Source organism: Dasypus novemcinctus, chromosome 3 (genome assembly GCF_030445035.2).
Source record: "Dasypus novemcinctus isolate mDasNov1 chromosome 3, mDasNov1.1.hap2, whole genome shotgun sequence".
NCBI lineage: Eukaryota > Metazoa > Chordata > Mammalia > Cingulata > Dasypodidae > Dasypus > Dasypus novemcinctus.
The window spans coordinates 44,857,072-44,878,333 of NC_080675.1; the positions used below are offsets into that span (position 1 = coordinate 44,857,072).

At 38.3% G+C, this 21,262-nt stretch overlaps 2 protein-coding genes across 8 annotated transcripts in view; one reads left to right on the top strand and one right to left on the bottom strand.

Moving 5' to 3' along the window:
• Positions 1-12,875, bottom strand: part of FUT8 (fucosyltransferase 8) — a 334,871-nt gene extending 321,996 nt beyond the window's left edge. The window contains exon 1 of one of the 7 annotated variants that reach the window (XM_058293266.1): positions 12,761-12,875. The gene's annotated coding sequence lies outside the window, so the exon portion shown is untranslated. Of the gene's footprint in view, positions 1-11,547; positions 12,066-12,760 lie in introns of those variants that run through there. The other 6 variants (XM_071213869.1, XM_071213870.1, XM_058293264.1 and 3 more) reach the window with 6 other exon arrangements.
• Positions 11,176-15,939, top strand: LOC131277917 (uncharacterized). Its single transcript, XM_058293268.2, has 2 exons — positions 11,176-11,859; positions 12,469-15,939. Exons 1-2 carry the CDS (start codon positions 11,241-11,243, stop codon positions 12,642-12,644), a joined length of 795 nt encoding a protein of 264 aa, XP_058149251.1. The 5' UTR covers positions 11,176-11,240; the 3' UTR covers positions 12,645-15,939.
• Positions 15,940-21,262: the final 5,323 nt, after the last annotated feature.

A 21,262-nucleotide genomic window follows, 5' to 3' on the forward strand; every position in this document is an offset into this window, starting at 1 on the left:
GTTCCTCAAAAACTTGAATATGACCTGGCACTTACACTTTTATGTATAAATCCAGTGAAAACAGGCTCACAAAAGATACTTGTACACCAGTGTTTATAATAGCATTATTCACAACAGCCAAAAGCTGGAAACAACCCAAGTGTCTATCAACAAATGAATGGATAAACAAAATGTGGTACAGACAATGGAATATAATTTGACCATAAGAAAATATGGAGTTATGCTGCAACATGGAAAAACCTTGAAAACACTATGCTCAGTAAAATAAGCAAGACACATAAGGACAAAAATTGCATGATATCACATAAAAACAAATTTGCAGAGAAAAAAAGCAAATTAGAGGGGAATGTAGGGGGAGGGTGGCAAGGGGAGCTTGTGTTTGGGGAAAAAAAATTAATTTAAATAAACAAAATAGCTTAGTCTTTGAATACTGCTCAACTTCACACAAAAAATGTGGCTGACACAGTCTTTTGTCATGCTAACACACCATTAGGATATACACAGGTTTTGCAGGCTTCAAACTATTCAAATGCCTGATTAGCTGTACTTTCCCAACTGAGATGTGTTAGTTTTACAATTTAACTCTCTAAGGGAGTCAATATTATTTTCTGTTTCTAATTTATTAAGTTCTGACATCAAAAAAAAAAATTCCTGAGAAAATATGGTCTGAAGATCTTAAATATTTTGAAGCTTCAGAAGTTATTTTTAAAAGTTGCCTCTTTCCTTTACACTGAAATTTCTCCAGTTACAAAATTCCTAAGTGCTTTATATGTATAACGAATGCAGTGGGACATTTTAAAATAAATGTCATAGTATATATTCAAAATAATATTGTTGCCAGAAAGTTCTATACGTATTCCTAGAATGCTGCCAAAGTGTAAAACAGCTCTGGATTCAACTTTTGGAAATGCTTTAAAGTTTTAATGTAATCTTTATAATATTTTCATACGTGACAAATCTTCACTCACTAAATATAGATTTGATTTGGGGATATCTCTGGGATATTATAAGGTGGTTTACTTTAATGAAAAATACCCTTTCTGAATAAAAAGTATGACTATAAATCATGAGATAAATTTTCTTTTGCTCCTGTAATGACAGTATCATTAAAATATATTTGGGGAAACGGACTTTGGCCCAGTGGTTAGGGCGTCCGTCTACCACATGGGAGGTCTGCGGTTCAAACCCCGGGCCTCCTTGACCCGTGTGGAGCTGGCCATGCGCAGTGCTGATGCGCGCAAGGAGTGCCGTGCCACGCAAGGGTGTCTCCCGCGTGAGAGCCCCACGCGCAAGGAGTGCGCCCGTGAGGAAAGCCGCCCAGCGTGAAAAGAAAGAGCAGCCTGCCCAGGAATGGCGCCGCCCACACTTCCCGTGCCGCTGAGGACAACAGAAGCGGACAAAGAAACAAGACGCAGCAAATAGACACCAAGAACAGACAACCGGGGGGGGGGGGGGAATTAAATAAATAAATAAATCTTTAAAAATATATATATATATATATTTGTAGCTATATTCCCCTTTTCCACAGTATCCATTCTATTGGTTGCCACCCATACAGTCTAGTATGTTGATTAAAAATAAAAGTTCTATCATTTACAGCCATGCTTCCTGCTAGTATAAGTAATACAAGAAGTCCTGAAGGTGTCTAAGAGTCAAATTACTGAATATTTTAAAGTGGTTACAGCACTCTCATTCTTAAATTTACCTAGCTGTTATTCAATGCCCTATCTTCTTTTACACTATACTAAAAACATACATTATTCCCTTTCACATATACCTGGCACCCCTACTAGGTCAGTTGTCTTCTCCTGTTACAAATACACATACATACTTGCACACACATTCCATTTTTAATACCCTAATGATACTTTTTTTCCTTGTTACCTCAGTGTTACCCATCAGCCTGCTTCCCAATTAGCCTAGGACCATTTTCCCAAGAGTAGCCATTCATTTTCCTTTTGCTATTCGAAAAAGTCTAATCCCAACTTGGCTGCCTTGAGCTCAGTTTGGCTCAAACTGTACTAAAATCACCAGACACCTTCTATTCCCAAAACAAAAAACAGCTAAAAATAGCATTATCTATTTTTTTTATCTTCACAACCATTCACTACTTAAGCTTCAGGCACTCCTAAAGCTGCACCTCAGAAAATCAGTGAACTTTGCGTTTATTCTCTTCAAAAATCTTTATTATTAATTTAGCATTTAAGATTAACCCCATTCTCAGAGTGGGATATATGAACTAGGAAAAAAAACAAAAAAAGCTTAATTACCCATCTTGATTCTTCAAATTTGTCCATTGTTGAACCATCTATTAGACAGGAAGCCTCATTTTCTGATTCAGAAAAGAAACACAATGACTATATTTAAGGAGAAAAGCTGAGTTACTTTCCAAGAAAAGGTCAGTAAATATCCACCCAGCTGTGAAAATTAGAAGAATATCAAAATATTTCATTTTATGGATTAAAAAAGCAGAGATCCAGAAGGCACAGGTAGCTTACCCATGTTTACACATTTGGTAACAGAGCCAACACTAGTATTCAAGTCTCCTTGATACCACCATTTACCAACCCCCTTTAACTGCCACTACTTACTAACCCAGTTTTCAGAGTACCGTCCTCCTTTACTGGTTTGTATAAGTTTCTAGAAGTTTCTATCTCCCTTTTGTACAAATGCCCACCTCAAGTTTATTCAAAGGAGGCCTGCTGACTTGCACGATAAGTTACTGTTTCCTTCCCCCCTTGCAGCACCTGCTAAAACTGGCTCTGTTAACCAGTTCCAGTCACTGAGTACGTTAAGCCTCCTTTGGTGTTGTTGTTTTTTAAGACTTATTTTATTTATATATTTCTCCCCACCCCCTCATTGTTTGCACTTGCTATGTCTGTTCATCTTCCTTGTTTCTTTAGGAATCACCAGGAACCAAACCCAGGACCTCCTATATGAGACGGAAGCACCTAGTCATCTGAGCTACCTCCATTCCCTGCTTTGTTGTATCCCTCATTGTGTTTTTCTTTTTGTGTCTCCTGTTGTGTCATCTTGTGTCAGCTTGCCGTGCCTGCCTGTGGTGTCAGCTCACTGTCTTGTCCTCTTTAGGAGGCATCGGGGACCTCTGCTCCCTGCTTTGTTTTGTCCCTCACTATGTTTTTCTTCTTGGGTCTCTCATTGCATCAGCTTGCCGCCTGCCCATCACACCAGCTCACTGTCTTCTTTAGGAGGGACCAGGAACCGAACCCAGAGAGTTCCCATGTGGTAAGCAGGAGCTCAATCACTTGAGCCACATCAGCTTCCCTAAGCTTCCATTTTAAAACCAAGCGTAATTTGCAACAGAGCATGCTCTATCTAATCCTACCTTTCCCAAAGTAGACTGGCCCACATCTTCTCACCCCATCCTTAGCCACTCCCTTAAGCCCAACTTCTCCAGACAGTATAAAACCCAGCACACACTTTGTTAGGGAAAACTAATCTGAGGCTTGCTTCCCATATCCTTGCTGATAGATCACACACAAAAAAAAATTCTTTCTTTTCTTGAAATCATGGTGACTCAGTATTGGCTTCTGTGCACATTGGGCAAACGAACTCAGCTGGGCAATAACATCCTGATTCCAAGTTCAAAGGTCTTCTACTCTACCCATTCATTCAAATTACTAAAAAGGTTATGCTAAATGAAAGACTACATGTTATATAATCCCTTTATGTCAAATTTCTAGAAATGGCAAAACTATAAAGACTGAAAGCTGATCAGCAGTTGCCTGGGGCTGGGGACAGGAGCAACTAGGCAAGAAGGAGCTATGTGGGGTGAGAGGATTGATCTAAAACTGAATTGTGATGATTGTTGCACAACTGGATATATTTACTAAGCCTCAAACTGTGAATTTTATGGTATATAAATTATACCTCAATAAAGCTATTAATATTTTTTAAATTACTAAGAAGAAAATCAGATTTCAGTTTTAAGCCCTAGATCTCTCAAGAAATTAGATATCAAAAAGTTTCACTAAACCATGAAGAGCACTTTGGTCTCAGTCGCAGAAACCAGATGATGAAGGGAATGTTACTGTTTAGAAAGTATTGCAATAAGATGCATACCTTGTGCTGCAACTGTGGCTCTAAGGCCTACTACCTACAGAAGTCGACCTTTGGCAAATGTGGCTACCCAGGCAAGCACAAAAGGAAGTACAACTGGAGTGCCAAGGCCAAACAATGAAATATCACTGATACTGGTCGAACGGGGCACCTAAAAATTGTTTACCACAGATTCAGGCATGGATTCCATGAGATCAACACCTAAACCCAGGAGGGCAGCCGCTGCACATCCAGTTCATCTTAAGGATTTCACTGATTAGTCACGCAATAAATGTTCTGTTTTTAAAAAAAAAAAATTTAAATAATTAAAAAGCATGAAAAACCCTGCTCTTTCCCTAACTTTAGATATTTTTCCCTTCAGAATTTCCAACCTTACATTTTCCATGGAAAGAAGAGACAGGAACTTCTCAATATGTAAGCAGGGAACTTGCAAATAATTACCATGAAACATTTTAGTTATTTATCATTATTTCCTTTTTGGTAGGATCTGTATTTCCGTAGATAAGCCTCTACAGACAGTTATAAAATAGATGATGAGCTCTTTTCTCTGATCTGGCAAGTTGTTCTAGAACAGAATAATTCTTTGGTCATTTCATTTTCATTACATTTTTATGGCATTAACATTTAAACTCTTATAGAGTCTTTTTATTAAGAGGAACCATTCCTAACTGCACATTACATTTCTTTAGTTTATTATTTAGTGCATGTTTGGTACATATAAATCTCTTCAGCTTGTTCAGCACTGATAGCTTAATATTGTTTACTTACAAATTTTTAAAAATTATCTCTCATACTACCAACATTTTAAAACTTATGAAAAACTACTTTAAATCAATGGAGGCCCAGATGTCTATAATTATGTCAAGGTTAATCATTAGACTTAAATTTCTCATGCAAATGAGGCTCAGTTTACCGAGGCTAAGGAAGGACTTTCTGGTCTTATGAATTTCAGCTGCTATTTTCTGAAGACCTAGAATTTCCCTAAATTTTAAAAAAGAGAAAGAACTATCTAAAACATCAAAAGAAAGCAAAACAGCTTAGCTGTAATTTTAAATAAGATTCCTCACAATCTTTTGACATTTGGTAGCTCGGGACTTGAAGTTGTCCTAAATGATACTGCAGGGACAGCTGGACATTATATATCCTGCCATAACCCACTGAACGTACTAGGGGAGAGTGTAAACTACAATGTAAACTCTCATCCATGAGGTGCAGCAGGGCTCCAAAAGGTATTCACCAAATGCAGTGAATGTGCTACAATGATGAAAAAGAGATTGCTGATGTGAGAAGAGTGGGGGAGGGGAGTATATGGGAACCTCTTATATTTTTTAATGTAACATTTTCTGTGATCTAGGTATCTTCAAAAAAAATACAATTAAAAAAATGATGAGGGTAGGAGGTGGGGAGTGGGATATATGGAAACTCCTTATGTTTTTTAATGTAATTTCTGTGTGATCTATTAACTTTAAAAAAAGATAATTTAAAAAAACAAAATTTAAAAAATTAATAAATCCAAAAAAAAAATTAAAGTTTTATTCAAAGAGCTCAAGATATGAAAAATACCACACAATTTCAGGTACACATACAACTCCATGTGTTGGAGAAAGGGAATCAGTGAGATCCCAAATGATTAGGGCCCTAATTTATCAAACACCCACTTTCTTCCTGAGAACTTTTCACAAATACTGGCTTAAACCTGGTACTCCCTATGAATAGAGAAAATCACTGTTCATTTTAGTTTAAGGGTTAATTCTTTCAATGGACATAATAGATTTTTTTACATTTTATTATCACAATGAGGTGCACAAAGAAGATGAAGAGATGTTCTAAAAACCAATTCTTTGTAGTCAGGAACTCTAAAGTTCAAGACAGAAATAGCATAGGAAGCATGCTATTTCTAGGCAATTAGAAAAAGGGATTATGATACATTAAATATTAAATATAACAATGTTATTGGTTCATGGCCCTTAACAATAAACTAACATTTCCCAGTCCCCTAAGGTGTTACAAAAGCAGTTTTAATAATATTATAATATTAATAATATAATAATAATATTAAATTCTACACAATGGAGGTTCTAGTCTCTTGCCCATTGACTAAAAAAAGGAATGATATCATTAAAACTATTGTAACATGAGAGCTAATGTTTATCTAGAAATGTTCTATGAACTCTAAGGAAAAAAAATATCCTATAAAGGTAGTCAAATACTACATTTCCTACCACTGTTGGGAGGAGTAGAAACAAGCAGAAGAAAGTGAAGAGACAGAAAAAAATGAATAGCTCACTAACCAGTACAATTCTCTGCCTCTCTCAATATCCCTTCATTGATTGCCCTAGGTATAGTAAAGATGACAAAAAATGCATGTAGTAAAGTATATATATATATATAAAACTCTCAATTGTATTAAAATTATTGATTTTATGAAATTCTGGCTTGTGACCAAATTTATGTTTAATAACATTGGCTTGTTTCTACAGTATGATTGTAAACTCTAATTTTTTACTCTGGGTAAATTTAGTCTGGTTTTAGGTATTAATAGAATTTAGTAGGTCATTTAAGGGATATAAGAAAATTATCAGCCACAAATCAGTAAAAATATAAAACACATTAATCGTTCATTAACAGTCTTAATCGACTTAAGAATATCTACACAGACACAAAACAGGTTCATTTTAGTTGTATGTATGATGTAAAACAAATAGAATTTCCCATTTTTGTTTTGTTTTTGCTCAAATTCATAATCAGGAAATTATAGTTTCTATGCACTCAAAGTTCATATCATACAATGTTTCCCATAAACCAGATTTAATATAAACATTAATTTCCCGTTTACATCTAAGATTAAGATCAACATTTTATTATTTATTTCACAATGAATTTTTTTTTTTTGCTTTTGAGGACGATGAATTTTTTATACCAACCAGTTGTCAAGACTGTGACAAGATTTTTAACTCTATTTTCATATTTATTCAGCTTATCCCACTGGAAAAATAAATTTGAAAAACCCAAGCTCTAAGATACAACGAATATAAGAACATTTAAGTAGTGATCATTAAAGTGTTTTTTTTTTTTTAATTCAGTGCTTCAACTAAGAAGTTATTCAGTGGAACTAATACAAAAGAAAAGGCAAAATTACAAGGATGAAATTGAACCACAGCTGTACTATCTTTATATTAGTAAAATTATTTGCTAATTTTAAAAAAACTCAAAACATATTTCCCCTTCACAGTCATTTTCTGGCAAAAAAAAAAAAATCACAAAGATACTCTGCTTTCTGTAAAGAGTATAAGAGTAACCCTTGTATTGACATAATCCCTTTGGCCCTATTTACTCTTCCTTTAAAAAGAAAATGTACAGTATCGTATAAAGTTTATATGGATTATATGTTCAGAATATTGTCAAGATTTATACAAGGAACAAAAGGTTCACTTTATTGGTCTGATTCCTAATTATTTTTAAATGAAAACTGTGGGATGATGAAGGACAGTTAGGGAAGGGGAAGATATAGACAGGAGTAGAATGTGGAGAGAAAAGGTTTGAGCTGTGTGACACTATGCTGTTAGGAAATAGCTTACTTGTACAATATTCCTCTGTTGGGGATTAACAAAAATTTTTTAAATAATCGGTTAAAAATATCTTTTACTTTTAAACATTTTTTAATTGACTCTTTATAGTTTAATAACAGTTCAAAATACAAAAAAGAAACCCTATAATCAATAGTACAGAAACTTAAGTCAGAAAATCACTAAGAGGATAACCAAAGGTATTCTTGTATTGGGTCTCTAAATAGTACACCTACTATGCTGCTGTTGACTAAAGACCTAAAACTGAAATCTTATCTGAAAAGGACCAATAGGACCAGTATTGACGCAAGGTATAAAAGTAGTATATTAGTAATACTTTTAGTTGGAGAGTTGTACAGAATCATAGTTTCATTTTTAAGTAAAGGACTTCATTTACATGTTTATTTTTATGCTTACCTTTATGATTATAAAATGGAATTAAATAATTTTTGTTAGTTATAAACATGCTATAGTATGAAATGGGTATATTTGCCATTTAATTTAACCAAGAGATTTACTAAATGCAGTTTTGTATTGTTTTTTAGGATTTTATTTATTTGTCCCTCTCCTCATTGTTTGCGCTTACTTTCTGCTCTCTGTGTCTGTTCTTTGTGTGCTCTCTGCTCATCTTCTTTTTAGGAGGCACTGGGAACAGAACCGGGGACCTCCTGTGTGAGAGGGAGGCACCAAATCATCACCTCCACTCCCTGCTTCCTGTCTCTTCATTGAGTCATCTCATTGCATCAGCTCATCATGTCATCTCACTGTCTTGCTCATCTTCTTTAGAAACTGAACCCGGGCCCTCCCATGTGGTAGGCAGGCACCCAACTGTTTGAGCCACAACTGCTTCCCCAAGTGCACTTTATAGTAAGTCAAAATTAACTTTCATTTAAAAAATGGACAAAGATACATTTTTTAAAATATTCTCGTCTTACAAAAATTTTGTTTAGCATTAAACCTCTCAAAATGATATGCCTCACTATTCTGCATCTCAGAAAATAAAACTTTTTGTTTTATTAGAATTGAGAGTCTATTTGCATAATGAAGAAAACAGATAAGAGCCCAACTGCTATCATTAAAGCCGTTAATGATTTATTCTAATGATTTTTATATATATATATACACACACACATATGTAAAATTATCAATTTCTAGGCTTGGATTGAAGAATATGTGAATTATCAGAATTATATTAACATAACTAACTGATTACAATTTAGAAATCTAAAGTACCAAAGACTACAAAATAACTGCTTCATATTCAAAGACACAAGTTCAATTTAATAGATCAGCTGGACTTTCCCGCATTATATTGCAGGAAAACAGCAGTTAAGTGACCTTGGGATCTCAAAGTTATGAAGGGTCCATTTCTTCATTGAAAGTATTCTCTACTTTTGATAAATCCCTAGCTTACTACACAACTGATGCCTCTGTATCTAGAAGACGCTACCTCAAGCATTTTTGAAATTTTAGGAATGTAGATATGACAAAGAAAAAATTTATGAACATCCAACAAGCACATCGGGTCATTAACATACTCCTTTCCTGCTAGATCTGTCTGTTGCACTACACAACTAGGTTTAGAAGCCAATTTCACACGCTAAGTTCTGGAACGCATTTTCAGAGATTTTAACTGAGAAATTCAATAAATCTTAAGCATTTATTCTATTTGAGATGATAAAAATCATTTAATTCATTTGTAATACACAATATGTGTACTCCACAAGTAACTATGTATAGATATATGCCTACATCAATTTTTTTTTAACACTTGCCATCTTCCATTTTATTGATAATATCCATACTTGTGGGTTGAAGTGATATCCCATTGTATTTTTTTTAAGAAACCAATTTTATTGATACATGTTAATAAAGCATACTGGTCACAGAAAATCTGGGTTTAGGTGTTTTAAAGTTCAGACATACACTAAGCTATACTTTGCTTTGGCTCTAGCTCCCCCTCCAGACCATCCTACTACTACAACTGCATTTAAAAAAAAAAAACAAGTTTTCCAAGCCACTAGCAAATTTTTAAATTCACCACCTTTAAAGACATATTCATAAAAACAACTGGTTAAAATTTATAACAAAGCATTGCAGAATGTAATCAGAACGCTTGTTTTTTCAATCCCATACAACTGATTCATAGGAAAACAACTTCAAGCGATATTTTAGTTAAATTCAAGAATACTCTAAAAATGTAATCTATATAATGCTATATTTTACAGAAATTAATTTGAATATCTACCCAATAAACCACATTATACCACTTGGTTAATTCACTGCATCTGTTTATGCAATCTATGCAAGTTTCATTCCAGCTGTTCAGCTCTTCAATTCAAGTAGATTTCTCAATTTATAAAGCAGTAAAAGGAAAATCCTGCCTCCAAGCCACCCTTCAACGTTTCTTACAACCTATTCATTTCTAACTCCTTACATTTTTTACATACTAAACCAGTAAAATCACCATCAGATGTGTGAATGCCCACCTTATCCTTACTCTCACAGTACTTATAAATCAAATAATTAAGACTTTATATACATCTTATAGTAGATTGCACAAGCCTAGAATTACTTTTTGGCATAGGTTTTAGACTGCTTTAAAGTTGTTTTAGAGAAGGGAAACTACAAATTATTCCATTATTTCATTCTAGCTCCGTAGTGCTTAAAATAATCATTTATCTGCACTTAGTTTTCTATATGACCCACCTTTTCAAAGAATTATACATTTGAAAAAAAAGAAATTTAAATTTAATCAAGAAAATAAATATGCTCTTAACCCCTGGAATAAAAGGCGGAGGGACAAAAATTACAATGAAACCTGCCTACAGTTAAGAAAGCCAAGCCAAATACGTCAGTTACTTGTGATGAGTTTAACTCTAAGCTTCTGAAAAACTTCTGTGGAAATCTGTTCTCCAGAACCTTGAGATTTGGGGTATCTTATTGGAGATTCTGACTTTCCTGGATCCACAATTCTAGAGTTAGCGTAAGTAAACTGTGAATTAATCCAAACGCAAGACGAAAAACACTACTCCTCCCTCCTTTATCTAAGGCCTCCATTCAAAGGCTAAGTACGACAAAACGATACAAGCTTACCAGGAATAAACCCGATGACACAGCCTCTTAACTTATGAAATACAGTAAGTATCTCTGACGTTCTGTGTGACTGAAGGTTGCACTCTCCAGTGAGAAAACAGGTGCTGCACCCGACAACCCATTCACTCTCGCAGGACAAACCTTCTCTTAACTAATAAATACGGACTCATTTAACCTTCTCAAATAAGTTTAGACATTCAAAAGCCGCCAGCTCACCATGTCACAACAAAAGGAGGTACAACGGCACTCATGCCGTTAACTACCCTGGCACTGGCCCCTTGCTGGGAGCGGATCTTTGTGCGGGTCCACTCCCTCATCTCTAGCCCAAGAACCCCTCAAGGAAACCCCATAACGCACAGACCTCCGCCTCCCCCAAGTCCGTAAGGGACCCAGCGGCTGGCCAAAGGTGGATGGGTGTAGCGGACCGAAGGGGGAGACCTCCCACCTCCACCCCCATTCTCTGGCTTTGCTCAGTTTCGGCCCCAGCCCTAAGCAGGGATGTGCTACGCCGTGGGCGCGACGGCGCCGCTCCGCGCCCAGGCAGGGGTGGCGGGCGCCCCTCACCCCCTGCCCGCGTCCCCCAGGCCGCGCAAAGGCACCCTCCAGAGCGCCCCGGTGGGGCTCCCTCCCCACTTTTCCGGGAGCTGCGAGATAAACTGCAGCAGTTGCAGCAAAAGGCTCGGAGTCGACTGGGGAAAAGAGCAGAGACAGCCCCAGTCACAGCACGGGCGCCTGCCGAGGTCCCGCGCTTGCCCAGCCCAAGACCCCGAGGCGCGCAGGGCCCAGCTTCCGAACGCCCCCTTACCCAGGCGAGAGCAGAGGCGGTCTCCGCTGTCCCCGGTCGCCGCCGCCGCCCCCAACAGCCTCCAGCCGCAGCTGCCCCGCGTTGGAGGAGTGGGAGGGGTGGCTGGGTGGAAGATGCTACTCCCGACTGAAGGGAGACGAAGAAACGGAAACAGGAACCGACGCCGCCGCTTAACGGAGCCTTCGGCGCCACTGACTAAGGGAGAGCGCGAGAAGGCACAAGCCGGGCAGGAGCTGACAGCGCGAGGCCGAGCACGAGTCGGGTCCAGGGCGCGCGACTCCGAGCCGCGCCAACCCCATTCCGCGAGGAGAGGTAGGGGACCGGGGGCCGGGGGCTGAGAGGGGAAGGCGGGGGGGCGGGGGCCTGGAGCGGGAGGAACCGGGCTACTCGGGTCCACCGGAGATAACACGCGCACGCGCCGGAGCGGCTCTGACATCGAGCGCAGGCGGGGAAGCCTCTGCTAGCGCAAGCGTGCGCGCGCGAATGGGGGCGCGCGCCCCTCAGCGTTCCAGGCTTCTGGGAGAGAACGCGCATGCGCCGGCCCCTGCCACCAACGGAGACCCGGGCATGTGCCAGGGGCTTCTCCCCGCCCCCTTCATCGCTGCGCCCGGGGATAGCGTAGTTGCAGCATCCACCGTCCAGCAGAGCAGCCGGCCACAGCGGGACCAAGAGAGTGCCAGCAGGGCGGCTGCTGCGTGCGCGGGCACAGGCTCGTACAAAAGCGTAGGCCGCCCTCTACCGCCAGAAGGCCAGAGGCTGGAGGGGTTCGCGAGCGGAGCTGCCCACTCCCGGGAAATCCACCTCCAGGAAATGCTACATTCTGTGGGCCGCCGAGGAGCGGAGAGGCCCGTGTCAGTTCAGTCTTGGCCCTAAGGAGCACTGATACAGGAGATCTGAAGCAGGCTCCTTGCTACTTTTTAGGGGTAGTTGCTGCTGCTGCTCAACCCCTGCAGCCCACGCCTGGCCGCTCGGCCGCCGCTGGCAGCGCTATCATGGAATGGCATCGATCCCACATGCGACTCAGCGAAGTCCTATTTTATCCGGTGAGAGCTGTGTTTCCACGCCGGCTCGAAGACCCCCGCGAGGGCCTGAGTTAGGTGCCCGGCCTCCCCAGTCTGGCGCTGCGGCAGCCCTCCGAGGCGGAAGTTTATTCAGAACGGGAAACAGAACAGTGGGTGGGGAGAGGGGAGTTTTTCCCTAGGATGCTTCCTACCCGCTCTCACTCGGTATTTCCTGGCGTCCGCGACGCAGAGTAGTGGGCCGAAGAGCTATCTCAGGCCAGCCCAGATCGCAAGCTGAGCTGGAGGACCTGAGCGCGCTGCTCGGACACACAAAGTACTCGCGAACCGAGAGGGTGCCGCGGTGACCAATCAGAGCCGCGAGCCACGTGAGTGGAGTGCGAGCCGGCCAATCAGAGGGCCGGAAAATGAGCTTCCCGTACTGAACTCTTCCCTGTAGCCTCCGGACCCATATCCCAAGCCTGAGGCGCAGTACTGTGGAAAAGAGAAATGGTGTCGTAAGGACTGAAAAAATTATTACTCTAGACTTTAGTATTTTTAGGTAAATACTTGGATACTTATCCTAGAGCAAATAGTGGCGGCCTTTTAGATGCTAAGTATAAAAAGGATCACAGGAAAGATAGATTCAAGAGGCAGTGGTCTGCCAAGATAGCTATCTGCCTGTTAACATTCATAATAATCCACAGTTTTCGCTGAAGCTCTCTCTCATAGGCCAGGACTGTGTTACAGAGATGAAAATAAGAGATTGCTGAGTCAAAGAAGACAAAATTCCCTGTCCTCAACCAACTCAGGTTCTTCGAAGGCGGCTTTGCCCTTGTGACTCTGGTATTTATTGTCAACCCTTTAAGGAGAAAGCTCTTCACGAAATAGTTTATAGTCATTATTATAATTTTTCTCCCTGTAAGAAGAGAAAATTGAGGGCAAAGTAAAGTGACAACAAAGATAACAAAAAGAACGATAAAATGCTGGAGCCAAGAATTGTGTTTTAGTTCATAGAACACAATTCAATCACTTTTTGAAAGATCCTTTATTGAATGTGTAAATTCTATCCCCCGTTAAAGAGGTTATCTCACTTAGCTTATAAACAAAGTTTTGCTACGAGCCACACACTTTGGTTGTTGGAAATTAACAGAAATTTTAGGCTTAGGCCATAGAAAGATGAATTTAAAGTCAAAGTCTTATCAGTCATGCTCTAGATAACTTAGAAGTCAGAGATGGGGTAGATATTTACTTTTCAGTGTAAACACAGCATTTATTGAATATTTTATTTAACAAGTATAACTTTAAATGAATTTTTAAAGAAGAGAACAATTTCTAGTTGGTTAAAAATCATTATATCTTACCCTGTGTAATTTAAGATCCCCATGTTCAGAACTTTTTATTACATCTTCCTTGTCACTCAACTTTTATATTTGGCCTTCAATTTTCCCTTCCAACAATGTAAGAATTACAATACTGATATTCTCTACTGCCCTCTACTTTAAGGGGGGAAAAAAAAAGTTTAGCAATAGAATTATAAAGGAAAATGGAGAAATTTGCTTTATTTTAAGCTGAGTTTCATCTTCAGTCATTTTGCTGAAAGATACTGAAGGAATACTTAGACCATGTCCAGCTGGGTCACATCCTTGGCAATAGCAAGATTATTTTATCACAAACCCCAGTTTGCCATTTTGGACAAATGCTCAAGTGCAGTTAGTGTGGACATAGAAGGCTACATTTATAGTCATTGATGAAAGTACTACCTGCATATAAATGGCAGAGGTAATTATGAATTCAAAGAGATAACAGAAAATACATTTGAATTTGGCTCTTAGAATCCAGAGAACTGTACCTGCTTCAATGAAATAATTTTAAAATATACTTAGGAATTCAAAGTATATTGTAAAATAAAGTTGAGATCATGTTTTTTTTTTAAAGAAAGCAACAATGAACAAAAATAGAATAATCCAGAACAAGTTGTTAAAACATTAATATTATATAGGATATTGCCAATTGTGTATATGTTGCTTTAATTATTAATATGTGTTAAGAATGTCTTTATTCTTGTGGTTAAAAATCTGCCTAAATTAAATCGGGCTTAAATGAGTGTAACCAGATTCTTCCTGGGATGTAAAGCATTTGAAAGTCAGCTGCTCTGACTTTTGTGCCTCTTTATTTTCCTTCAATGAAAAACCCTATTTAAAACTGGGATCATCTCCTGTTCTTACAAGATACTCTTGGGTTTCATTTTCTTGTGCCCCATGCTACTGGAGGGGAAAAAATCATAATGTATTATTAAAATGTATAACATCATTGCATAATGGCATTTATTACACAGTGCAAATTTCTTCAGCTGCTACAGTTACACTCATTCCTTATGTCTTGGAGTCTTGGAATACATTTGACTCTAGAAAGCGATTCAGATTTTCTTTGGCTAAATAATCAATGTGCCTCTCGCAATCTGCAGAATTGGGTTATCTTAAGGGTTTTTGTGTAATGTAACAAGTCTATGTGCAGTCTTGCTTACAAGGGAGGTTACTACATATCATATCTAATTTTCCCATTGTTAGAGATACTAAAAAAAAGTTTTTTACATGTCAGTCTCAAGGTTTTGAGACTTTGAGATTTTTAAAAGAATTGGATAACTGATTTGTGTATGTTAGTAGCCCTCTTACTAGAAGTGTGGTGGTGATGTGGTGTTAAGCTCCAGATGAGCTATAGGAATGCACTGCAAGAAGTAATGCACTGAGTATGCAATGTTATCACTGTCTTTGAAAGTGATTTTATGCTTTAAAAATATATTATAAAATCATTATGCACATGGGAGAATTATCTGTTTCTTAGGCACTGGTTTATCTCTGTGAATCTTGAATAACCTTTTAATATTTGGGTTATGATGTTGAACTATCCTAAGAGAAATTGATTTCAGCTCACGAAACCACCATTAATGATTACATGTATTAGTTGCACAGGGAGAAGTGAAAATCAATAAGCTAAATATGAAATCACTTTCACCAAACGGGTTCAGATAGGGACATTTTATTTTCTTGTTTCTGTACAACTGGATTTTTTTTGTTCTGTTTTGTTTTGGTTTTTATTTATATTTTGCAGAATTAACTAAGAGTCACCAACTACCAAATTACAACTTGATGTACTGATATTCTAATACATTCCATATTTACCACTTCTCTTTAACAAATTTGTATACTTATTTATTTTCTGTTTGGATTAAAAAGAATGAGCTTTTTTTTAAAAATAAAGAGAAAAAGAAAAACCCTGCCCTAGGGATGTTTGTTCAGGATTTAGAGCATTTTTAGAGGACAATATAATATACAATAAAATATCAAATAACTTTGGTGTTCTTGAATAAACTGAGAAACTCGTTCTTCAGCTATTCCTATCTCTGTACTATTGTGTCATTGTGCTTCCTAACCTGTGACAGAACAGTTATCAAAGCCCTTTCCAGGACAAGCCCAGGATTTAGCTGCCACTGCGGAACTGGAAGTACCAGTTAAACAACTAACATTTGAGAACAAGTCTTTACACATTAAGTTCCAGGCCACTAATTAATTTCCAGAAAATTCACTTATAGCAGGAGTGCTTAGCCTGCCTCTTCTCAGTACAGACAACAGTCCCAACTTTTAAAAGCCACATTTACTCTCTTCAGAAAGGAAAATTCCTAAGAATCTGCTTTTCTTTTGCCAGGTAAAATTCCTAAGAAAGCATCCCTAAAAGGTTCTAAACATCTCTGGCCACCAGAAAACATCTCTGTCAAAAGGATGTTTTCTTCACAATTTCCATCCTTCCATTTTGCTAATCTCGTCTCTTCTCCTTTCATCCCCCTACCTCTGCCTCTCACCACCCATCAACCCCAATTTCTGATATTTGTTGAGCAAGTAGAACTGCTCCACCTTCTCTCACACCCTTCCCTCCCTCACCAAACTAGGCTTCAGGCCTATCTTTGCCTCTCCCAAAATTTACAAATTCTTCTCAACAAAAGATCATACAGAATATTCTCCATGATCTCTTATACTAAGAACTAATGGGAGCTTGTCACTGTATTATTTTCTTTTGCACAGCCTGAGTCGAATTGTTCAGTCATCAACCAGAGCTGCGGGAAGTTGGGGGTGGAGCAAGGTGTAGTCAACCCTTAGGCAATGGAAAAGATCAAAATGAAAGAGTAAATGAATGGCCGTTTTATTGAAAGATTAGCTAGATCAAAGTTAATGAACTTGAATGTTTTCACATTTCCAAAGTTGTGAACATTCATGTATGAACTAATTTGAAATTTACTACAATTTTATTAGTGAATATAGTAAACATAATAGCCAAGGTATAATACTGCTAAATGCCATTCCCCCTGCTAAATGAGCTCCATTATTTAATTCTGAAATCAAACCTTTGAGGTGGGTGCTACTATTTATAGCGGGGAGAGTTGTGGGATCCCAGAAAGGGATTGAGGAGACATTCAGGGGTCTCAGCAGCAGCTACTTACAAAATAGTTTAGAAAATTTTCAGTCTGCATCAGAGGGTTCCCGCTAAATGTCAACACTCATAACATTAATTTGTAATTTTTCTTATAGTTTGTTAATTGTTGGTCTAGCTACAGTTCACTTAGAGGATTCCATTTTGTAGGAAATCTTCCAAAGGACAGCACAACTACTAGTGGAACTACAGACAGGAAGGCATGACCTTGATTTTACTCTTTGGGCCCTCAATCTGTGAAATAAAGGGGTTGGACTAGGTAAGTTTTAGTTGTTTGCCAGTTCCAAACTATAAATTTAGCCAGCTTGACTTGCCATTGAGAGTAAGTACAAAATGAAATATGGAAAAATAACCTATATTCTCAAATCCAATCATTGTTTTAAGTCGCTTTTGAGCCAACTCTTTAAATAGAAACTCTATCTATATTCCCTCATTAAGAGCCAGAGTCAATCTCTCCAATCAGAAGAGAAATGAAGTGATTTGAAGGCTGATAAACTAGTCAAACTATCCTTGCCTGTAATTTCCCTCATTACAGAAGTCTCTACCTTCTCCATTGAGTTAAATCATTTTATAGTTTACACTATTGATTCTTATTCAATATATTCTCCTGTTCCTTCCTTACTAATAGAGTTCCTCATCTTTATTTTTGTTTTTGTTTGTTTGTTTCCAACCTCCCACTACAGAAGAACATCCCAATTAGCCTGAGCCAATCAGTAAATGACATCCCAGGGTATGGTAGAGACTTGTAATCCTTACTTTCTCTTTCTAGGCATGTAAAAGCATTATACTTTGCTACACACACTCCTGCCACCCCAACACCACCACAACCACCACCATTTGCAGGTGCCCCTACAGTGTTCACTCTTCCACTGCCTCAAGACCAGTATTGTTGTAGATAGTAAAGCCCCTGTCAGATGAGGTCCCCCAGGAAGGACAATGTGGAGCATCCTTCACCCTCCCCCATCAAGACAAGGTGGATCTATATCTTGAGTAAGAAATACACCTTTGTATTTCCATTGAGATTGGGATTATTTTTTACTATAGTATGACCTAGAATCTAGGTTTTGCTAGGTCCTAGACTACTCTAATTAATATACCTGAAAACCATCATAGTCCTGCAGTAAACTGATCCAATCAAACTGAAGAAAAGGATTTTATTCCATGTTTGGGGGAGAGGATTCTTTCCTACCAGGTGTGAACAAGTGAGCCTGAAACTCAAATTGCCACTGGCAGCAATCTTGCAACCACAACAGGAACAAAGCTTAGAATAAAGTCAACACATTGAAGTTTGCAAACAGAGAGATGGAAAAACCCTTGAAGATATCATTGAGCTGATGATCATATCACTCCTGAAAGCTGCTGCATGCTGGACTTTTACTTCTGTAAGATAATCATTTTGTTTGTTTATTCCTCTATAACACTGTCACCAGAAAACTGTATATTGTTTATCTTTAATTTTATCACAGTTTCTAACACAGACCTTGCTCAAGAAGCACTCAGATATATTGACTGAATGAATTCAAATGTTTTCAAATATAGTAGCTCTTGAGTTCACAAAGTATTACATGTATTAATAAAAGGAAAAGGTAATTTGAGTCAAGCTAATTTTTTTACAAATAGAAGCAATTAAAGCCCAGAGATATTACTAGGTTTATCAAGTTCTAATTTTTTTTTATGGTAGAAGTGGAAAAAACTAACATAATAACTATAGTTTCTAACCTAAGACGAGAAATGATCAGGTAGTACAGTACCATGACCTCAAAATTTTTGAGGTTAAAACAATTTAGTTCACGTACTAGCTATATGACTTTGGACTAGTTACTTAACCTCTCTGAGCTTTGTTTTTTCCCTTCTGTAAAGAGGGATAACAATCTCTAGCTCACAGGTTTGTGAGGAATAAATAATTCAACATATAAAATGTACCTAGTACAATGCCTGCCAAACAATAAATGTTCTATAAATTGCAGCCCTGTTAAGTGATGTTTATTCTGAGCTAAATCGTTTTTTTCTGCATTAGGATAGATTCTGTTCTCCTTTCTCATTCATTTATTCAGAACACTGACCTGTGTTTTTCCATCAATCATGATTATAGTAAAATCTGTGCAGTTGTGTGACCAGCACCCACCTTTCTTATAGAAACTGCTCCTCACTCTCCCTATCATATACTGGCAGCAAGAGAAGCTATATTATTGGTCTAGAGGCAGACACCTGAGCTAAGCTGGGCCAATGAGACCATTCTTCCGTGATTTTCAGACTTTAGAAGAGGGATCATCTCAAAACTCACCTAGCTATAAAATCTGAGAGGCAACATTGGACATATTTTTTGACCAAATGAAGAAGCCCATTCTGCATGAAAAGAATAAAATCAATGGAGAGAGAAACAGAGAAAATAAAGTGTCTTTGTTATGCTGGAATTCTCAGTATAATGATGGAGTATATATCCAACTCAGATCTACCACTGACAGTCCTTTCTTTCTGCTCATTGTGTCTTCCTAGAATTTCTCCATCATCCTTTCAATAATTCCTCATTTTGCTTAAGCAGTGCCAAGGATGTTTATTTTACATGCAATTAATATATGCTGTATTATGTTATCATTAAGTAAATAAAATAAGAAGAGGGAAAAATCTAGATTCAATATCTTCATTAATGACCAGGGTGATACCACTAAGAATATGATCATCAGGTTTATAGAAGTGAATAAGTAAATTTTTATCAAATGCCAACTCTGTTAATGTATCTGTGATAAAGACTTCAAATTATCTCCCTATATTCTCCCAGCTAAAATCTTACATTTCTCATCTTTCTTGTAGCAGGTGTGGCCAAGTAACTAAATTCTGGCTGTCAAAATCTAAGCAGAATTGTATGGAACTTCTCCTCTTTAAAAAAGGAATTAAAAGGAAGGAGATACACCTTTCTTCTCTCTTCTCTCCATCCTATTACCTGGGATATTATGTTGTGCCTGAGCCCTTGCAGCCGTCCTGGATCATGAGGAGGATGGCCTTACTCTGGGAGGTACAATGCTGAGTTAGAAGGAGCTGGGTCCCTGACAACTTTGTGGAGCCACCATTGCCAATCCTGGACTGCTTAACTCTAAAACTCTTGTATGTGAAAAATAAATAAGATTCTGTCTTATTTAAGCCACTGTCATCTGGGTTTTCCTTTTATTTGCCACTGAACCTAATTCTCATTGATACAATGCCATAGAAGCTTGAAAATTATATTCAGTTGGATTGTTAATGCTCTACAGAGGGAAACAAAACCAGAAAGTACATTGAAAGAAATGTAACGGAGGCCATAAAATGCTACTATTTAAAAATTAAAAATAAAGATATAGACTGGAAAGGAAGGGGTAGGTGAAATATTATAAATACCAACAAGAATGAGACTTGTTAAGGCTGCCAAAGTTCCAGTGTTCAGTTATACAGGAGCAAAAACTGTATCACCCACATGATGATTATATGCCAAGAGGAAAGACTAACTTTAACCAAACTGACAAGATTCTGAAACACCAGAAGGTCCCCCTGAGAGCAGAGACTTGCCTATCTGTTTATTGAATAAGTCAATTAATTTTAAGTTCAATGTAACTGCCAAGGAGATGGAGAAACTTAAAATCTCTAGTTAGTGCAGGATCTTCCTCAGTTTCCATGGGAACAAGGCAATGTAAAGTAGTGGTTTGGAATGCAGATTCTGCCTATATTTGAGTCCTGGCTCTGCAACTTCATAGGTGTGAGACCTTGAGCGCCATTTTAAATATCTCCCTGTCTCATTTGTTTCATATCTGTAAAATGGGAATGCAATTTACTAACACACAACTTCGGCTGCTCCAAAACAGCTCAACATCTTGGCTCAGTCTTAGACAGCTCAGTGAGTATAGGGGCATTAATCATGCATAAAATACAGTTCCCATATCCCACCTTGCATTAGTGATAAGCCACAATCTTAACTTGCAAATTTTCATAGTTTCCTGGTTCACATTCTCAACAGAGGGAAATCTTGTTGGGCCTACATATCTCTCTATCAAGCCAAATCATAGGTCTTCTGCTCTTGAGATCGTTGTTCTTGAGAACTGCTGTGCACGGGAGTGGTGGCTGCCCCTTCAGCAGGACTGTGGGCATGAGTATGGCAGTCCCTTCAGAGAGGCAAGAAATAGACAGACACAGGGATTGACATCTCTGGTCCCCTGCTTGCTTTCTCCTTCAATTTCTGCAATGTAGATCTTACCAACCTCTCC

Excerpts from the sequence above, each read along its gene's own strand:
- LOC131277917 (XM_058293268.2), top strand. The coding sequence starts at position 11,241 with ATGTGCTACGCCGTGGGCGCGACGGCGCCGCTCCGCGCCCAGGCAGGG. Across the intron at positions 11,860-12,468 it reads ACCCCATTCCGCGAGGAGAG|GGGTAGTTGCTGCTGCTGCT; the intron begins GTAGGGGACCGG and ends GCTACTTTTTAG.